This window comes from Martes martes (assembly GCF_963455335.1).
Source record: "Martes martes genome assembly, chromosome: X".
Lineage (NCBI taxonomy): Eukaryota > Metazoa > Chordata > Mammalia > Carnivora > Mustelidae > Martes > Martes martes.
In genome coordinates this window covers 40,744,519-40,765,516 of record NC_137897.1, presented here as the reverse complement: position 1 = coordinate 40,765,516, position 20,998 = coordinate 40,744,519, and the positions used below count along the sequence as shown (strand labels likewise).

The 20,998-nt window shown below is 51.1% G+C and overlaps 1 protein-coding gene across 3 annotated transcripts in view; it reads left to right on the top strand.

Annotated features, from left to right (window-relative positions):
* The first annotated feature begins 3,970 nt into the window (after positions 1-3,970).
* The window catches only part of OTUD5 (OTU deubiquitinase 5), a 28,147-nt gene continuing 11,119 nt past the window's right edge, over positions 3,971-20,998 (top strand). The window contains exons 1-2 of one of the 3 annotated variants that reach the window (XM_080831172.1): positions 3,971-4,713; positions 14,656-14,749. In XM_080831172.1, coding sequence (XP_080687298.1) covers positions 4,120-4,713; positions 14,656-14,749 — 688 coding nt within the window. In that variant the 5' untranslated portion in view covers positions 3,971-4,119. The remainder of the gene's footprint in view (positions 4,714-14,655; positions 14,750-20,998) is intronic. The other 2 variants (XM_080831170.1, XM_080831171.1) reach the window with 2 other exon arrangements.

Genomic DNA, 20,998 nt, shown 5'->3' with positions numbered 1-20,998 from the left:
GACGTTATGCAAAGGCTCTGCCCAGGCTGCTGCAGCATTTACATCTGCCCTAACCAGGGGGGCCACCTCCAACCCCTCTGCCCCCTTCTCCCCTGGTTTGCTTCCCTCTTGGGTTGGGCTGGAGTCTGGACTGGCTGAGATAAGAGCCTAGCAGCCAGTGAGAGCTGGGCTGTGTTTGGAGATCATAGATGATTCCAAGTTCTTGGGCAGGAGTCCAGAAGCGTCGGGGCTGGGGCCTGGGTTAATCCTAAACTCTGAGAGTTGTAGGGGGCAGGAGGAACTTCTTGATCTCTTCCTCCTCCTCCCCCGCAAAGCCTTTTCACATATTCCTCTCTCTTTTCCCTCTTGGGTCACCTTCCAGAACTCTGTGTCTGCTCTCAGGCTGAAATCTGGCATCATCTCAGGTTCCCTGTCCCCAGCACTGTCCCCGTGGAGCTGGTGGCTGACAAAGATGTAGTTTCCATCAGTCAATAAAACCTGAGAGGAGAGATGAGGATGAGTACCTCCTGGCTCTGTGAATTTGGAGGCTGGGTCGGGCTGGAGGGTGGAATGTACACTGGTTTCAATTCCTTTCAACCGGAGAAGGGCAGGTTGTTGTCCAGGTTCTGGAAGGTCAGTGGTTGGTGACATGTTCTGGAAGATGGGGATCTAGGAGGAATTAAAGAGGGTGGTTTGAAGACCTGAATCTACAGCCAGTGAGGCAGGCCAGGAAGCCCTGAGATATGCCCCTAGGACTCATCTGCTCCAGCTCTCTTACTCACAGAAGGGGAAACTGAGACCTAGAGCAGCACACACTTGTTCAGAGGAGACTTAAACTCCAGGCTTCCTGGCAGCCAATGGCTCTGAACTGATTCCTAATTAAAAGCATCTCTCAGGGGCGCCTGGCTGGCTCAGTCAGTAGAACATGCGGCTCTTGATCTTGGGTTCCTAAGTTCAAGCCCCACATTGGGCCTAGAGCTTACTTTAAAAAAAAAAAAGAACTCAATATTTTAAAAGAGGAAGAAGAAAGAAAGCATCTCTCAAGTTTGGCAGCTCACCCTTCCTTGTGGACATCCCCTGCACTGTCTCTGCTGGGCTACTGGATACACTTGGCTAGTGTGTGACTGAGCTTTGTGGAGCACCAAGAAGACAGACCTTGGATTGGGGTTGACCTGGGTTCCAAGCCCCGGGTGAGAGAGTCACTACAACCTTCTCTTGCCTCAGGTTGCTAATCTGTAAAATAATAGCCATTTATTCACCAAATATTTATTAACCGCATACCATGTGCTAGCCCTAGGGATACAAAGATGGGCAACGTAGACATTGTCTATGATCGACAGAGGTGAGCATGGAGGGCAGACAATTAAGCAATTACAGTCTAGTGTTGTGGAACTAAGACTGATGGGATTGCAGAAGCATGCAGATGGCAGGAGGACCTAACCCAGCCAACACCCAAAGAATGAGGTGGAGTTAGCCAGGGAAAAGGATAAAAGTTTCAGGCAGACAAGAGAGCATGTGCAATGACCTGGAGGTTAGGGGGCAAGCTCGGGGCCTTCGGGGAACTGAAATTACTCTGGTTCAGCTCGGGAGGAGAGTGTGAGGCTGTGGTGAGAGTAGGGATGTGGAGATAGGCCAGATCACAAAAAAGCCTTTGAAGCTATGATACAGATTTTGGACTTTATCCTAAGGATAACGGGGACTTCTGAAGGCTTGTAGACAGGAGAGTCATCATGAGGTTTGCATTTCAGAAGGATTGCTCTGCCTGTGGACAGTGGATTCTAGAGAAACAGTCCTGGCGGGAGGAAGGGTGGTGAGGAGGCTCTTGCGGTAGTCCGCTTGGTGGGTGATGGTGGCTTGGACCATGTAGTGGTGGTAAGAGTTGGAGAGTTAAGAGGTTGAGAGGTGGAATTGACAGGACTTGGGATTGACAGGCATGTGGGAGTTGAGGAAGAGGGAGCAGACGAGGTTGACTCCCAGGTTCTGGCTTGGGCAAAGGCTGAGTGGGGGGCACTCACTGTCAAAAGGAACATCAAAGCTGTTAGCACAGAGTGCCAGGTGCAGAGAAAGTACTTCGTGAAGATTAGCTACAATGATTATCCCAAATTCAATTTTAGACATGTAATGCTGGACAAATATATAGTAGGAAATAGAGGTCAAGTGAGAGGATCATGAGAAGATTCAATATGGTAACATGCCTAGGCATTTGGCATAGTGCCCTGAACACAGTAGGCCTAGGAAACGTGAGTCCTCTCTCATGAAGTCTTCAGAGCAGAAAACACAACATGCCATTTGTAACTGACACCCTTCAAGGAAGAACTTCAACCAAGGTCAGCATCTGAAGGAACAAGGTTAGATGGCATTCAGAAGAGCTTTCTAATCATCTTTCAGTCAACATGTACGGCTTGACTCCCAAGACCGGCAGCAAGCCCTCACCTCTCAAAACAACTTCTTGGTTCATAAACCCATCTGAACGCCATAACTATTCCCTGAGGTAGTCTGGGAAGGCATTATCATTCCTATTTTCCATGGGTAACCTCAAATTTAAGACACAGTGACTCGCCCAAGATCATACAATTGGTAATGGTCCATCAGGGTCTGGAACTGAGGTCTTCCTGACTCCAAACCCTGGGATCCTTTTCCTTGCACCAGTTGATATTCAAACTAATTTATTGAGCACTTACTATGTGCCAGGCACAGCACTATACCCTTTGCAGACATTAATCGCTGATCCTTAAATCATAATTATCATTCTCATGTTACAGAGGATTAGAAATTGCAGATAGGGGCGCCTGGCTGCCTTAGTCCTAAGAGCATGGGACTTGATCTCGGGGGTTGTGAGTTCAAGCTCCACGCTGGGTACAGCAATTACTAGAAAAATAAATAAATTCTTTTGAAAAATTGCGGATGGGGTGGATGTTAAATGACTTGCCAAAGAGCCCTCAGACAGGAGGGGCAGAGCTACGATTAGCTTGTAGCTCTCCAACTGTTCAGTACCAGGGATTTTACCAACCCCCTTGCAAAGCACTAACTGGTGACAGCGCTGGTTCATAAACCTTTGCTCAATCCAGGTAAACTCAGTTGCTGAGGGGGGTAGGGGGCGTCGGAAAGGCGTGCTGCGCTTGCGCACTAGCCACAGGGGCGGGGAGGTCAACGCGAGGGCGAGAGCACTGCGGAGCCAAAGAAGGCGTGTCTGCTTCCCAAACACCCAAGGTCCCCACGGTGCACTTCTGCCCCAGGGTTGGCCGGCCCAAAGTGAGTGACAGCTTCTCTTAACCAGTCACCGCAGAACTCGGCCTGTTACCAGGGTGAAGTGGCGCCCGCCTCCCCACCAGACGTGGATTTACAGGTGGGTGGGACCGGAACTGACGCTTCAGGGGAGGGCTATGCTCTGGGAGTGTTGATATTTTCCAGTCAGTCCGGCTGACTGCGGCCAAGTTGGAAGTCTGGCAGGGAGGCGCTTTTAAAATTGTCGTGCACGGGGCCGGCTACGCTGTCCTGTACTAGTACCCCACCCGCGAGTCAGAACCTCGGGGAGAGAAGAACGCGACGGGACGGACGAGAATAAAGGCAAAGAACGAGAGCGACGACTTTGACTGAAATCTGAGACAGAGAACACGGGAGGGCGATCGCTCGCATCTGATTGGTCCGTGGGCGTCATCGAGGACCCACGCAGCTGCTTCGATTGGTTGGTGCCCGCGATTGTTGTGGCGGCGGCGAAGATTTTGCCCACGTACTTCCGAACGAGAGGCGGGGCCGTGCCCTGGCGCGCTTGCGCAGCGCCCAGGGGCCCCACCCGGTAGTTCAAGAACCTGCGAGGGGGCGGGGCGAAGAGGTGCTTGTTTTGGTTCTGTTTCTTTTGAAGCGGCAGGCCGGAACGAAGGAGTGTAGCAATAAACTTGTTGGACTTGGAGAGAAGACTACGACCAACCCGCTGCGGTGCCTTCATCTAGGACTTAACATCCGGGTTCTCCTGCCGTGTGACCGGCGCGCCACCGACCGTTCTCGAACCCGTGCTACAATCTCTTTATCCGGGTCCCGCCGATCCCGTCGTGCTTCGCGCACCACAGTAGCCCCCTCATCCGGGTTCTCTCCCAGCGTGCCCCGCGCCGGGTTTGCTGGGGGGTACTTGGCGGTGCCGCCATGACTATTCTCCCCAAAAAGAAGCCGCCGCCTCCCGACGCCGACCCCGCCAACGAACCGCCGCCGCCCGGGCCGCTGCCCCCGGCGCCGCGCCGCGGCGGGGGTGTGGGCGTGGGCGGCGGCGGCACGGGTGTGGGGGGTGGCGACCGCGACCGTGACTCGGGCGTCGTGGGGGCCCGTCCTCGGGCCTCGCCACCGCCTCAGGGCCCGCTACCGGGGCCTCCGGGAGCGCTTCACCGCTGGGCGCTGGCCGTGCCGCCTGGCGCCGTGGCGGGTCCGCGGCCACAGCAGGCCTCTCCTCCTCCTTGCGGGGGCCCTGTTGGTCCCGGCGGCGGCCCCGGCGACGCGCTGGGTGCAGCCGCGGCGGGTGTGGGCGCGGCGGGTGTGGTGGTGGGCGTGGGCGGAGCCGTAGGCGTTGGCGGTTGCTGCTCAGGGCCGGGCCATAGCAAGCGGCGGCGTCAAGCCCCCGGGGTCGGAGCGGTTGGAGGGGGCAGTCCAGAGCGTGAGGAGGTCGGCGCGGGTTATAACAGTGAAGACGAGTATGAGGCGGCTGCAGCTCGCATCGAGGCTATGGACCCCGCAACCGTTGAGCAGGTATGGGCTGGGGTAACAGGTGAGTGGATATGGCGGGTGGGATCCCCAGCCTGGGTAGGGACTCCAGGAAGGCTGTTTGAGACCGTCCCGAGGGACCTACGTATTCTCCCGGATTCTGGCATTCTCTGGTGGTGGGGGCCTGAGGCACCCTCTTCCCCACCCCACCCCCCCAAGGACTTGGGGGTTAGAGTCCCCAAATAAGATGGCGGACTTAAGGATTGAGTCTGTGGTCTCTTCTGGGACCGACCCAGAGCCGTCATTCCGGGTCCTGAGACCTCATCATGTAGGACCATTAGGTGGGATTGCCTCCTGAGAGGGGAGTCTTATGATTCCAAGGGACCTTGGTTTGTGTTCCGTGCCTTGAGATTTCCTTTCCTCTGGGATAAGGGTCTAAGACTCCTCCTCCAGGGAGCACAGGTAAGGTGGAGACCTCAGGGGAATTTTGAGCGTTCCCGAGTTACCTAAATCCTTTTCAGGGGTCTGATACCATCTGTACAGTTCAACCACCCCGCCCCCCACCCGATTCCTTCTCAGAGGGACACAGCCCAGGACCACACAGCAGTGAGACTTTCTTAAGGGTCTTAAGCCTGCCTTCAAGGGCCCGAGACTCCCTCTTCTAGAATCAAGAGCCTGATACGTAATGTGTATATATATTTATATATATTCTATTTAGAGAAGGGGATCTTCTGAATTTTTCTCCAGGGAGATACGATTTCTTTCAGGGAGAAAAGATTCTCTTCCCCTTGAGGACGAGAGCCAAAACTAACACTCAGGGACCAGAAACTACTAAGGTCCATGAGATTCGTCCCTTTTCTAAGTGACAAGGGTCTGTGCTTCCTTTCAGTGGTCAGAGACCTCGTTGGGGCCAAAGAGTCTGAATTTGAAATTCTCTGTAGGAGCTTAAGCTTCTTTTAAGTGATAGGCCTTTAGCTCTTCTCTCCCCCAACCTCCCCAGCCTGAACCTTTCTTCAAGAAAATAAGCCTCACAGTTTTGGGCACTTGAGCCCAAGGTCCCCCGTTTGTGGACAGGGGCTTACAGAGACAGGATCTGAAGACTCTTTGGGGAAAGGGATACCCCCCACATAGAGGTCCCAGGCAAGATGAGGTCTTTAGAGGTCCTTTCTCATCAGGGATTGGTATCTGAGTGTTCGCCTTGGTGGGGTCTCAGACACCTCCCAATACACACAAACACAGGGATATGAGAAAGACTGAAACACATCTTGGGTACATAACAGGCCCTTCTCTCCCTCCAACAGGGATCTGAGCACCCCCTACCTCAAGATCCTGAGCTTCTGCTTTTTTTTTTAAGATTTTATTTATTTATTTGAGAGAGAGAGCGCGAGCTGGGGTGGGGGGTGGCAGAGGAGCAGAGGGTAAGAGAAGCAGACTCTGCTGAGCAGGGAGCCTGACGTGGGCCTCATCTCAGGATTCCAGGAAAACAACCTGAGCCTAAGGCAGATGCTTGACTGAGCCACCCAGGTGCCTTGAGCTTGAGTTTCTTGTCAGGGATGTAAGATCCCTGCTTTGGGAACTGTAGCCTGCTACCACTCTTCGGGGAACATGGGCAGGATGGAGTCCCAGAGATGGAGCCTGTGCCCTCCCCATGGATCTAAGTCTGCCTTCAGGGCTTGAGACCCATTGTGCAGGACGCTTGAGCTTGCCCTCAAGGATGAGACCCATACATACCTCAGTGACTGGTGTGTCTTTTAGAAATGAGGTCTGGGCTTCCTTCTCAAGGAATTTAAGGTACTCCTCAGGAACAGAAAGACTTCTTCCACCTTGGGCCCCAAGTTCCTAGGGAATAGGGTCTTGGGTCTCCCCCTAAGAGTTTAAACTTTCTCTTTGGTGGGTGAGACAATTCAACCCACCTTAGAATCTGAGACCTGATTCTGCCCTGAGAGTTCTAATTGTCACTTCACTTCAGGTAGCATATATATACCCCAGTCACAGGGACCTTTTAGGGACATAAGATACTTTTCCTTGGGGACTTGAGCCTCAGACCACTTGTGAACTAAATCCTGAGAACTACCCACTACTCTTGGGACATGGGTAGGATGGGATTCTGAGGAAGAGTCTGAGCCTCTTCAGCGTCTCAGGGACAAGAGATCATCTTAGGGAGGGGCTTGAGGTCCCCTTTGGGTATGAGACTCTCCACCACCCTGCAACCAGGCAATCCTTTCTCACCAGTGAGATAGACATGCGGTCTTCTCCAGTGTGTCCTGAGGCCTCACCCATTGAACAGAAAGACCTAGGTGCTCTTCATAGTCATAAGAACCCCTTACCTGAGCTCCCTGAGGCCAGGACGAGGGTCTCCCTACTTTCTATGAGAAGGTTGCCAGGTACTGGGGATGTGGTAGCTGAGGCGTCCCCAGAAGAACTAGGAGATACTCTGAGTCTCTCCCTGACCCAGCTCTGTTTGCTTCTCATTTCCAGGATCACGGAAATGTTTTGAGCTTCCTGAATTGTTTTCATCAAGCTTTGTTTTCACCAGAGACATCCCCACTCCAGGGAAATTCTCTACCCATATTTTTCTTCCCCTTGGTTCAGATAAATCTTTCTGTACTTCGCAGGGGCCAGGGCCTTGTCTTGAGCACCCTGTCCTTTCTCCCTTTCTACCCTTGAGTACTACAGGTAGAATCAATTTTCTGGGCCCACAGGGTCAGGGCCAGGAATTGTTTCTCCTCCTGGTTGGGGGGAGTCTGCCTTTTCTCCACAGAAATGGGAGTGCTACGTCCCTGGTCCCAAGGACGTAAGGGAAGAAAGCTGTGTGCTGCCATGGTGACTAGAAAGACCTCTCCTTACACCCCTTTCTCATCACCTAGGCTCCCTCCTTCATACTTGTTTCCATAAGAACATGGAAGTGAAGGTCTGTGGCTGCATGATGTCTTCCCAATGACAGAGGAAAGGCTTTACCTGTCCTCACACTTCTTGGGACAAAAGGAGAATAAGATGCTTCTCACTGTCTCACCTCCTCCAACTTGGGACTTTTGGGGGGATGAGAAGAGGGAAGATTATCTTCCTGCTGCTCCAGTCTTGGTCCTGAACTGTCACCTGGGGCATTTGTAGCCTTGGAGGCCCATTAAATCTCCTGGGAAGGAACAGAGTTGTTGAGAGGAAGCACAGATGGTGAATCCGTGTTCTGACTACTCGGACTTCCTGTTCAGTCAGATGCTGTGACTACTGTAGGACTTTAGGAGCCCTTTTGGCACCCTGGGGTCCTGGTGCTGGGGAGGTGGTAGTATCAAAGGTTTCCTTTTCCAGGCATGGCTGCCTTACTGAATCAACCCCGTGAAAAGAGTGGCTTGTACGTCTCCTGAGCTTGAGGACTTCACAGAGCGTTTTCAGCGGGGGATGTGCATGCTCCAGTGGTGGGAGAAGCTGGACCTGGCACTGTAGCCAGGGTACTTAGGTTCCCAGGGTTCCTCTCTGGCTCTGCTGGAGCTTTGCCGGATGAACCAGAATAGCTAGGGCTATGTTCTCCGGGTCTCCGTTTCCTCATTGGTCTGGTAAAGAGCTGGTGAAGTGTTGTCTAGCTTTGGGATTTTAGGGAACTCAGGCCAAAGCCCTCTGGACCTGGAGGTGACAGAATAGTGGGTGTCTTCTGAGGAAAATCTGGATTCCTCTCTCTCTCTCTGTCTCCGTTGCCCCTTTCTTCCCTCCCTGCCATCCAAGCTTGGTGGGCAGGACAGGTGTCTGTTGAGTGTGAGGCTCAGGGTTGGCAGACAGTGATTTTTATGTCCAGCTGTGTTATGGTGAATAAGCTTGGGGGTTGCCTGTCAGGGGGCCTACTGGATGGTGTGGAGGTAGTGTGGAAGAAGTTTGGGCTTTGGAGCTGGGCGGGCCCGAGTTCAAACCCCAGGATCTCCTGCTTGGCTGTTTTATGCTTTAGGCAAACATTCAGCTTCTTTTTCTCCAAAAGGCCACCCATGCCCAGGGTTATTGAGTGTATGAATACCAGACCTGGCCCACCTCAGAGTTTGGCTGATTCTTTTCTTGCATTTGCCCCAGGATCTTCTGGTTCTTCCTGGAATCCTTTTAGTAGCCAAGCTTTGGCATCTAGGAACCTGCTGATTCCTTTGGCGGGGAGACATTCTTATAGCAGGAAGTAGTACCCGGGCTGTCAGGGTTTGAGTTCTATATCTTCAGGCACTTCCCCTATCTGGGCCTCAGTTTCTCCAGTCTTAAAATGGGTAATAGGAGGGAGCTTGGACTCCTTTCTCAGAAGCTAGTTGTCATCTCTTAATTCCCTGCTCCACATTCCCCTTACCCATTTTGAAAGTGGTGAGGCCCTTTGGCTTGTTGGGGGTATGCTGCAAAGTTTCAAGCAGTGTTTGGCTTTTTTCTCCCCTGCTAGTGCTATAGGCCCTTGGATTTGTTTAATTTTAACGGCTTTCTTGAGGTATCATTCACACACCATAGAAGTCACCAATTTAAAGTGTACAGTTCAGTAGCTTTTATTTTTTATTTATTTTTTTAAAAGATTTTATTTATTTGACAGATCACAAGCAGGCAGAGAGACAGGCAGAGAGAGGAAGGGAAGCAGGCTGAGCAGAGAGCCCGATGTGGGGCTCGATCCCAGGATCCTGGGATCATGACCTGAGCCGAAGGCAGAGGCCTTAACCCACTGAGCCACCCAGGCGCCCCCAGTTCAGTAGCTTTTAGTGTATAACAGAGTTGTGCACCTACCGCCATGATCAATTTTAGAACATTTTTTATCACTTGCCAAGCAACCCTGCACTGTCACTGTCCTCTAGTCCCGTCATCCCCTCCCAGCCCCCAGCAACTACTAATCTACTTTTTGTCTTGATTGATTTGTCTATTCTGAGAGGTTCATATTAAATGGAATCGTACAATTTGCAGTTCTTTGTATCTGGCTTCACTTGGCATATTCTTTAATTGCCTCCCATGTTGTAACATGCGTCAGTACGTCGTTTCTTGTTGTTGCAGAATAATAGAATCTTCGTTTTTTTAATGCACCTCCTCTCCCCTCTCCCCCTCAGTGGCCCGGCAGTAGGTTCGGGGGCCTTGTTCTTTTCCCATTCCTTCGCCCTGGAGAGCTTGTGTTGCTCCTAAGCAGTGTGCCTGTTTTTCATTGGATGGGTTGCCTATGTTTTGCCCATGGAGCTGAGCCAGTGTTCCTGGGAGTTTTGGGGGGAGAGAGGGGTGGTCTTGGCATCAGGCTTGCTGGGACAGAGCTGTGAAGGCCAGAATATTAAACACCTCTTGGCCCTGGGCTCTGAGAAGACATCTGCCCGAGAGCTGCTACTCCTGCTGCCATCTTCCCCTGCCCCCTCCCCTTTCAGTGGCAGTTCATTCATTGATAGGCAGGGTCAGTAGCTTCCCAGACTCGGAGGGGAAATTCCAGGCCCCTGCTGCCTTCATCCTCATCCTCTCCCTGGGGGGATGCTACAGAGGTGGATTCTGTGGGACTGGAACCACGCCATATTGCCTCATGGCTCCCACCAGGGAGGGCTTCAAGGGGGGTTTGTGTTTGTTTCCTGTGGCTGCTGTGACAAATTACCACAAACTGAGTGGTCTAGAACAACAGAAATTTATTCTCTCTCAGTGCTAAAAGCCAGAAGTCCAAAATCAGTTTCAGTAGGCCAAAGTCAAGGTGTTGGCAGGGCTTACTTGCTGTAGAGGCTCTAGGGAGAATCCAGTACTCTTTCAGCTTCTGTAGGCTGCTGACTTTCCTTGGCTTGTGGCTGCATCACTCCATCCTCTGCCTGTTTTCACACCATCTTCCCTGGTCATGTGTAGTCTCTTCTTCTGTGTCAGGACTTCATCTGCCATTCTATGGACGCTTGTGATTCCATTTAGGTCCTCAGATACTCCTGAGATAATCTCCCCATCTCAAGATCCTTAATTTAAATCACACAGCTGAAGACCCTTGTTCCTTACTAAGTAGCATTTACAGGTTCCAGGAATTAGGGCCTGATATCTTTGGGTGGTCGTCATTAGGCCTCCTACAGGAGTGTTCTTGTTTCCCTCCAAGGGAGAAGAAGAGAACCTATTAAGTACTTTCCTACTGGGCAAAGTCCTGTAACATTTGAGTCTTTCCAGTTACCCTATTATTGGGAAGCTTGTTATCCCATTTCACAGATTGGAAAACTGTGGAGTTTTCAGAGTGGTTCATCACATGACTGATAATTGGTGGAGCTGCTTTGGAATGTAAATCAGTTGGTTCCCACAGTCTGCTTCAACTTCTCTTGGGCCTTTGGACCAGTAGGTTGCAGAGTCTTGCACCTGGGATCCCCTGATGTCAGAGAGCTTTGCCCAGCTCCCTTGTGGAGGCTTAGGAATGTTGAGGGACTCGCCCATAGGCCCAGCAGTGGGCTCGTAAGATTCACGGTCTGGACTTCTTTCTCAGGCCAGAGTATTGATGCAGCTTAAACTTACCAATGGAAGGGTTAGCCCCCATCTCTCTCTCCCACCAGCCTTTTCTTCCTGGACCACTTTCCTGAACAACTACCAAGTCGGCCCCTTTCCCAGAGGCTTCTGTCCAGCCAGGGGAAGGAGGAGTCTAAGCTAGAGGCTTCTGGGACTCTAAGCTCTTCCTGGAGCCCAGGACCATGGCCTCCCCACTTTCTCTCCCCAAAGGGAGAGGCAGGGTTTCAGCCAGACCCAAAGCCCTTAAGGCTGCTGGTGCCAAAGCCAGTGGGAGGATCATGATTTGGCCTCCAGATCTAGGCCCAGATCGCTCCAGGACCAAAGCCCTACTTGCGTAAAGCGTATGCTTGGCCTTCTTCATTTTTAAGGACAAACCAGGACTTTCCCAGGATGGGCTGCCAGTTATGTCTCCATATTGTGGCTCGTGAGGGCCTCCCCTATTGCCTCTGTACTAGGCTCTGCTGGTGCCCAAACCCCAGCTCTTTTTGCCTTTGTCAAATGAGGGTAATGCTCACTACCACCTGGGCTGTGGTAAGAACAATTAAATGAAGTCACCTTTTGCATCAGGCACCTGGCACGGGGCAGGCATTTGGCTAATACGAGTTCATATTTCTTCCTGGCCCTTCCCCTCTTGCCTGCATAGTCCTACCCAGGACTTTAGTTGTGCCCGACTCACTGCTGAGCCTCAGGCATCCCTGGTGCTTTGTGGTAGAAGTGATTTTTAAAAAATTAATTTATTTAGGTAATCTCTACACCCACCTTGGGGCTTGAACTCACCACCCCAAGATCAAGAGTCTCATACTTCTCTGACTGAGCCAGCCAGGTGCCCCCAGAAGTGATTTCTTACCCAGTTAACAAGCATTTCTGGAGGTCTCCATGTTTTAATCCTTCTGTCGGGTGGCACCTCTTCTCTGGTGCCTGCCTTCATGATTGGTTAGGACCCTTCCTGTGTGTTTCATAGCACCGTGTTCAGCTCTTTCACTGCCCTGCTCACACTTGTGTATGGTCATTCCCTGTTTCCCCATCCCCCCCCCCAGCAGTTTGTGAGCTTATGGAGGGTAGAAACCAAGTCAGATTCATTTCTCTGTGCTCGTTGCCAGGCTTACTACAGTCAGGGTCTGATTTGACAGCTACTGGTAGACCCTTGTTGGAGGAGTAAGTAGGAGCCCCCTCTCCTCCTCTTTGATCCCCTTCCCCCTCAATCTCCTTTTCCCCTGCACTTGAGGGCAGGAGATTACTATGTGCCCTTCTTTGGAACTTCTCTTTCTGCCCAGTGTGGGCCTGTAGTCATAGTTGCAGCTTCCCTGCTGGTGACCCCTGGCTGGGGCAGGTACCATGGTGTTGGGAGATGGCTGTCCCTGCAGGGGACTGAAGTGTGCTGTGGCTGAAGTGTGCTGGTCCACAGCCTCTGGGGTGGGAGAGGCACATGCTGGAGAGTTCTGCACAAACAAGAGTCTCCATGCTGTCCACGGAAGCCCATTAAGGGCTTCCAGGTGCCTTTGTCATCTCTGGCAAGCCAGCCACACCTCCCTAATGGTGGGGCTGCTGGGCATTCCCTCATCACCCCCCTCTTCACCTCCTTCTGTCCAGCCACTCCCATGGGACTTGCTGAGAGCCTCTCAGTTGTCCGTGGTCTCTGTGCCAGTCTTGCCCCTTCTGTGGCTGAGGACCTGTTATTTACGAAGCCTTTTCAGGCCCTGAAGCTCCTTTGAGCTTCTTGAGATAATCTCCCCAGGTAGATCATGTATCTGTCCTTTGATAGGAAACTGAGGCTTGGAGAGTTCAGGTAGTCCGTCTGAAATCACATAACAAGTGAATGACAAGGCTGGGTATTGAAAAACACTGTTTTGGTATTGGAATGCAGAGCCTCCGAACCTTGTACTTCCTACTCTGCTGGGATTTTCGCTCACCTGAGCTGGGGAAATGTGGCCTGCAGTGAAGTGATCCCCTCTGTCTAGTCAGAGTTAGCCCGGATCCTCTAAATCCCTGGGCAGGTTGTGTCCCAAAGGAGCAGGTTTGGGATTCCTGGTCCTTAGCCTAGATGCTCTTGAAGGCTGGTTTCTTGTGGCCAGCAGAGGGCGTGAAAGGCCTGGGAAAGGTCTGCTGCTTCTGGTTTTGTTTTGAAATGGAAAACGTTTTCAGTGACAAGTGGACATCATTTCTTTTAATCAACTTAATTTTTTAGAGCAGTTTGAGGTTCGCAGCAAAACTGAACAAGAGTTCCCATATTGAACAGGGAGTTCCCACAAACCCCCTGCGCTCACACGTGCATAGTCTCCCCCATTATTAACACCCCCCGACCAGAGTGGTGCATTTGTTGCAGTCAGTGACCATGTAGGACACATCATAATCACCCAGAGCCCACAGTTCACAGTAGGGTTCGCTCTTGGCGTTGTATGTTCTGTGGGTTTGGACAAATGTATGACACGTAACCACCGTTAAGGTACCATGCAGAGTAGTTTCACTGGCCTAAATGTCCTCTTTTCTGCCTATTCGTCTCTCCATTATTTTTTTAAGTCTCAAGATACGTGTTTGTACAGGCTCACTGAACCTGAACCTTTGGGGTCAGATGTGCTTTGGAATTTAGGGAAATTTCAGAGTTTAGAAAAATCACCTGGTGTGTATACTATGTGTTATGTGACACCTCTGGTGGGGTCAGTGGTAGTACCTCATAACCAAATTGCTGACTGTTTCTGCGTGGAAGTGTTTGAACATTCACCTCCAAGTGGGAGAAATAGATTCTCGCCAGCTCAGGTCAGGTCAGGTAAGGATGGCAGATGAGTTAGAGGAAGACTTTGGTTTTCAAAGCTTTTTGAGTTTTGGAGTTTTGGACAAGGGATTGCATGCTTCTCATGAGAAAGGTGAGATAAAAATCACCTGTAATACCAGCTTTTAGGGATATTTTGTTGTACGGTCTTTCAACTTTCATGTGTTTGTATGCGCATAGATATATATGTGAAATATGTCCAGTTATAAGTGAGATCATACAGTGTATGCATTTTTCCTTATGCGATATATCTTGACATTCCCTAGCTATATGTAGGGCTTGGGATCTAGGCTGTAGCCAGTTACTCCCTCCTCAACATCTTCTGTACCTTAAGTGGTTAGAGGGTCCCCAGGTGAACTGGTGAAACTCCTTGAGATAGAGCAAGGTCCATCCCCACCTAACCTCTACCTCTCACCCCCACCTCCCCACCCCACCCCACCCCACCCCACCTCATACCACCCTGCCTCCGGGTACTTGCCATGTCTGGGCCGCTGGCTTCCTGTAGGGGCCCACTGTTGGATTCCCAACATGGTCAGCAGGGGCAGTCAGAAAACAGATGAGACCCTTCTGGAATCAAGTCTTCTGCTTACACAGTGACTAGTTCCCTAAAAGAAAGGGTCTCCTCCTCCTCCTCCACATGCATGGAGTGTCAATCAGGGCTAGGGACTTGACCCTGCCCAGTGTCCTCTCAGCCAGTTAGCTGGGCCCTTCGGGAACTAGAGGGCAGGGTCCTGGGGAGGGGGTCCAGGCCTTTCCTGTTGTTGACCCCCACGTTTTCCCTCCAGCAGGAGCACTGGTTTGAAAAGGCCCTGAGAGACAAGAAGGGCTTCATCATCAAGCAGATGAAGGAGGACGGTGCCTGTCTCTTCCGGGCTGTAGGTGAGTCTGTGTCTCAGCTTTCAAGGGCCTAGGGCTGCCCCTGAGCTGTTTCTAGTGTTTAGGAGTAACCCCTGAGAGGGGGTTGGGGCTTGAGTGTACTGGTGTTTCGGGGACTCCAGACCTCAGCTTCAGGTCAGTATCTGGCCTCTATCCTTTGGTCATGAGGCAGTGCGGTGATGTGAAAGTGATAATAGTGACAATAATGGTGATAAAAAATAATGTTACTTAGGAACAGATTGCATTGTCAGACACTAAAGGAAACCCTTTTTTATTCTTTTCCAAGCTAGGTAAGTGTAGTAACTACTGTGGTTTCCATTTGTCAGAAGAGGAAAGCAGCTTAGAGCAGGGAAGTGACTTGCCCAGGGTCAGAGAGTAGAGTTGGGAGTCCCTGGGTTGGGTTAGTCCATGCCCCATGTTCTTAAACACAGCACACTGCTGTCACCCTGAGGTCATAGAATTTTTTAAAACTTACAGAAAAGTAGAATAGTGAATGCTCATGTACCCATCATTCATCTTCAAAGTAGTCATCACATGGCCAGCCTTGTTTCATCACTACCCTGCCCATTCATTTTCACTCTCCTGAAACAAGTATTTTTAAAGCAAGACCCCAGTGTTGGATCATTTCATTTGTAAATATTCATGTATGTTTCTCTGACAGATAAGGATTTTTTCTTTCCTAACATAATCCAAGTGTCATCCTACCTAACAACATTCATAATTCCTTAATAACATCTAGTATCCAGTCTGAGTGACATCTTTGAGGTCGCTCTGTCTCTGAATCTGTGACCCAGCAGGTAGCCCTAAAGCCTTGTGCTAGTGTCCAGGGGAATTTGTGCATGTGATCTGACCCTTTTATAGGGTCTGTACTATCTACCAGGGAAAAGGGCCCTCTGATAGGAACCTTGAAGTAGGAGTCAGAAGCCCTGTCTTCTAGTTCGGGCTGTGATTCAAAAACTCCCATTTTCCCATCTGTTAAATGGTACTGATTCTGAAGTGCTCCTTGAGTCCTTACAGGGTCTGCTATTCTCTCACTGTGTAACTAGCCCCATGTCTACTGGTGGCCTGGACCAACTCCACTTCTGACTGTGCCACTGATTCTTGGTCTGAATTTGGGCAGGCAGCTGTTCTCCTGAGCCTGTTTCTGAGGCCATAACAGAAAGCCAAAGACCCAGAGATTTAATGGATCCATGAGATCCCTTACAGTAAATCCCTTTGGTGCCTGATACCTGGTAGACCCTCAGGGAACAGTAGCATTGGTGAAGACTGAATGCTGTTTTCAGTGGCGTCTAAGAGTCACAAATGTTTGTTGAATAAGTAGAAAAAGTTTAGGTGGATTGATTGCTTACCTCTCCATTCTACCAAGTGGAAGAAGCTCAGGCAGTAGACTCTGCTGGGCTGGGAAAATCCCACCCCTTCTATCCCTGTGACTCAAGCTTGTGTTCTTCCTGGGATGTTTTCTAGAAAAAGAGCTGGGTATGGGGCATCTTGGACCAAAGGAAGGCAAAGAAAGAATAGTTCAGGGCCTATTAGGTGCTGCCCTGTGCTGAAGCCTCAGGCTAGAAGTAGGGCAAACAGGGCTACTGGTTGAGTGTAAGAGAATGCAGCTGGGCACCTTGGTCCCAGGTGACCTTTGAGGCAGCTGTTGGGGCCGGTAAGGACCTGGCTTGTGTAGTAACTAACCCATATTAACAGCAACATTTCATGTGTGTCCATCTGGCTGACCTCTCCAGACACCCTCTGACACCTCCCCCCTCAACAAGGTCCTTCCAGTAAAGAGCCTGAGCTTACAGGAAGAGCTGACCGCGGCAGGTTGAAGGCCTTTCCCTATCAGCACTATGGCTACCCATTTCCCCCAACTGGGCTGCCCTTGGCTTTTCTTTGTAAAACCTCAGAAGCCCCATGGCCACTCCCTGGAAGTACGTGGCCCCTGGGTCTCTAGGCCTAATCTGGAGGTTTCCCTGGGGCAGAGTGCACAGGATATGTACCTGGGAAGGGGACTCTGTCTTTGGGCTTTCTGCTGTCCCTCTGATTCCAGCCTAGCTTGTGTAGTTACCCTGAGCTCTGGTGAGAAGGCCTACAGGTTCTAGTTCCTGCCACGCATTGCATGGTGGAAGGAACACATAACTGAAGGCTGGAGTTGGAGGGGGGATTGCACACATAGAGGCCACAATGTTGTTCCTTGACCCTGACTGTTTGCTGGCATTCAGCTGGGTGCTTCAGATTCATCTGCAAAATTGGAATCATTATCCTGTGAGACAAGTGAGAAGATTGAAACTCAGGAAAGAGAAATGACATACTTAGGGTCATTAGTGGCAGAGCTGGCATGGGATCCTAGAGGTATCCAAAGGACATGTTCTTTCTATGATCTTGGTAAAGCCCTAGCTTTTCAGCTTAGCTGTGGACTGGCTGGGTGACCTCAGGTATATTCCTTGACCTCTCTGGGCCTTACTTCCCCTAACTAAGAGCCTGTAGTCCTCTACTGTTGGGAATCCTGAGGCAGGTGGCTTTGGGTGTCCCTCGTGGGAACCAGTATTCACTGCTTTCTCTCACAATGGTATGTTGGGGACTTGTGAGCATCAGTGAAGGAGTGGAAGTAGGAGCCCGAGTTTCTAGGTATCCTGTGGCCCACCCTGCCCCTGCTAGGCTCAGATAACCTCTTCCTGGAAACATGAGTCTGCCTCTCTCTTGCCCTCCCCCCATAGGACTTTGACTCAGCAAAAACCTCTGGCCCTGGCCTCTGTGGGCAAAGTGGAGGCCACACATGCATCTGCATGGGCCATGAAGAAGCAACTGGGGCTGTACATGTTAGAATGATGGTTCAGAAACATTAGCCTGGACCATCATCGTTGGGAGGGATGGATCTTTGATTAATTTTGAATGCTTTATAAGTGGGGAAACTGAGGCCTTACGAGAAAGCCAGGACCCTGTTGTCTAGATCACATGGGTAGTATCAGAGCATAGGTGTCTGAGGTTGAACTAGGCCAGAAGGAGAAGATTCCCATGGACTCCCATGTACACCAGTTTCCGTTGGGCTCTTTCTGCCTTGCTTCCTCAGTTTCCCCATCTTTGCTGTGGAAATCCTTGAGTAGAAGAGCGGGCATCTCAGAGACCAGGCTTTCAAGAGGACAGAGTTCTGTCTCCCCACAGTGAGGGTGTCTCCCCCACTGAGGTTGTGCCATCTGGGGCCAGGGGCCAGGTGCATACCGCAGCTGCTTGACAGGCAGGGGAGGCCTTTTTCCTGGCTCATTTCCTCAGTGGGGCCAGGATTCCCACTGGGCCAGGAGTGGGGAATAGATCAGGTTCCTGTCTCTCCCTGCTGCTGTGTGTACACACATTTGTGTGGTTTGTTTTTAGATTCCCTGCAGACGCCAGGCTTCCTTTTCTGTCCTCAGCAGAACTTGCTGTGGCTCTTCTCGCAGGCAGGCGGGCAGCGACCTGGCAGGGAGGCCGTTCCCAGGTGCCTCTAAAGCAAATGGTAGGGCCCTGTACTTAATTAAGCTCCAGGTAGCCCAGGCTTTCCTGTCTCACTTCTCCACATAACTCTTTGGCAAATAGTGACTATTTTAGGGTGCCTGAGGAGGAAGGATTACAGAGGTTTGAGGGACCTTCCCCCAGGCAGTAGGGAAAGGAGGTTGAGGCAAGTCTGTTAGAGCTGTTGACTATTCCTCCCTCCCATTAACCGCTGGCAAAGTGTAGGAAGGAGGTGAGGGTCCTTGGTTTATACAGCTTTGCCTCTCATCCAACCTTTAGTCTGGGTTAACAGTAAGGGCAGCTACTTCTCGAATGTAGTAGGTCTCTGTAGTGGTGAGGGTAGGATGGGTATTTGGCCTCAGGGAACATCTTTTTTTTTCTTTAAGATTTTATTTATTTATTTGACAGACAGAGATCACAAGTAGGCAGAGAGAGAGGAGGAAGCAGGCTCCTGCAGAACAGAGAGCCCGATGCGGGGCTCGATCCCAGGACCCTGGGATCATGACCCAAGCCGAAGGCAGAGGCTTTAACCTACTGAGCCACCCAGGCACCCACATCTTTTTTTTTTTTTTAAGATGTCATTTATTGGATGTGAGGGCGATCTGGCTGCGACATCTTTCACCCCACTGATCGCCAGGGTTGATTTGGCTGATCTGGCTGGCTAGGCGGGTGTCCCCTTCCTCCCTCACCGGCTCCATGTGCGTCCATCCCGAAGCTGCGTGCTCTGTTGAAGAGGACGACCTTCCCGGATAGAGGAGAGGACCGTTCCTCGGTCAGGGGTATACAAGTAGCTGCGCTCCCCTGCTAGAACCTCCAAACAAGCTCTCAAGGTCCATTTGTAGGAGAACATAGGGAGTCAAGCTTCCAAGACTCCAGACACATCCAAATGAGGCGCTGCACATGGCAGTCTGCCTTTCTTTAAAAAGAAAAAAAAAGAATGTTGTTTGTCAGAGAGAGAGCGTGTGAGTGCGCACGAGGTGGGGGAGTGGCAGGCGGAGGGAGAAGCCGGCTGCCTGCTGAGCAAGGAACCCCATGTGGGACTCCATCCCAGGACCCTGGGATCATGACCTGAACAAAAGGTAGACGCTTAACAGACTGAGCCACCTGGACATCCCTCAACAGGGCAGTTTTTTTCATTTTTAAAGATTTTATTTATTTATTCATTTGTTTGTTAGAGAGCGCACGTGCGCACACAGAAGCAGGGGGTGCGGCAGGCAAAGGGAGAAGCAAGCTTCCCGCTGAGCAAGGAGCACCATGTGGAACTCAGTCCCAGGACCCAGGGATCATGACCTGGAGCGAAGGCAGCCGCTTAACGGACTAAGCCACCCAGGCGTTCCCCTTAGGGAATATCTTTGGCAGGATCTGCTGGCTGTGTGTGTCTGTGTGTGTGCACATGTGCGTTTCTGTGCTCGTGTCTCAGCGTGTTCAGAGAAAGGACAGACATAGGGTGTGGGGGGAGGTAAGGTTTATGCTGACCTCTCTGTAATTTCTGCCCACTCCTAGGCCTTTCCAGGGTTCCAGCTGATTCCTGCTTATGCTGGTAGGGAAACTGAGGCAGACAGAATCAGGCCTTGCACTGGGCAGGCAATAGCTGGATTGGGGGTAGTGGTAACATCATCTGGAGCATCAGTGTTTAAAGTTACAAGGTAGTCCTTGGGAGCCTGGCCTTCACCCTTCCCGATGTGTGACCTTGGGCCAGCTCTACCACGTTTCTGTACCTCAGTTATCCCTCCTGTGTAAAGTAGGGCTTTGTGGGGTGAAGATAAAATAAGTTGGAATGTGAAAAGGGCTTGGTGGAACCAGTTGGGGTATTGTTCTGAGGATTTCTGAGCCCTCTTTGGGTTGGGGACAGAGGTCAGATAGTGGGGGACCCCTTCAGCTGGACTCTGGGAGGGGAGAGCAGGTGCAGATTGCCCACAAGTGCAGCGTCAGCAAGAAGAGGAGTTTCGGTTTCTATCAAAACAAGTTCTCTGAATTCCCCTACCTCTGCGGGTCCATTGGGCCCTTTCCCCCGCTTTGGCCCCCACAGGGAAGTCCAGCCCAGCCCCTAATCCCATATGCCAACCTTCTAGGAGGAGGAGGGCTTTCTGGAGGACAGAGGTGGGGCCAGCAGAGTCAGACAAGCACTGCCTCAATGAGGAGGACTTCCTGTGTTTAAGCCCTTCCCTGGATTGTTATCCCACCTTAATATCATTGAAAAGATCCTCTCTCCCCCACTGGGAGGTATTATTGCTCGGTTCCCTTGGTGTTCAGATAGGCACATTTTCTTTCACATTGATGATCCCAAAACTAGCTTATATCTATAATCAGTGAGGTGGGTCATGCTGCCCACCCCCAACAAAGGCTGTGATTTAAATATATGTACAGTACCACCTGCCAGTGCATCTTAGGATCGAGGAGAGAAGGGGGTATTTGAGAGGTAGGTAGGTATGCAGAGAAAGTCATTTAGGGACCCTGTTTTGTGAAACCTATATTATTGATTTGATGTAATTTGGTTGCTAAAGATTTGCACTATGGACACAGAAGGTAGGCCTGTGGACCTTTGGATTCAGTAAAGGTAGACAGCCAGCCCTGCCTGGGTGAGGAGGGACAGCCTAGACTCCTTGTTCGGGGCTTTCCTCTGGCTGAGGAAGTGCAACAGAAATGAGGAAAAGCTTAATAAGTGGTTCCGGTGACATTCTGAGTGACTTGGGGATGATTAGCTATCTGAGAGAGTCATTGTCCACTCATGACAAATAAGAGCCCCTAGGTTCATTTCTTAAACACCTAGTGCATCGT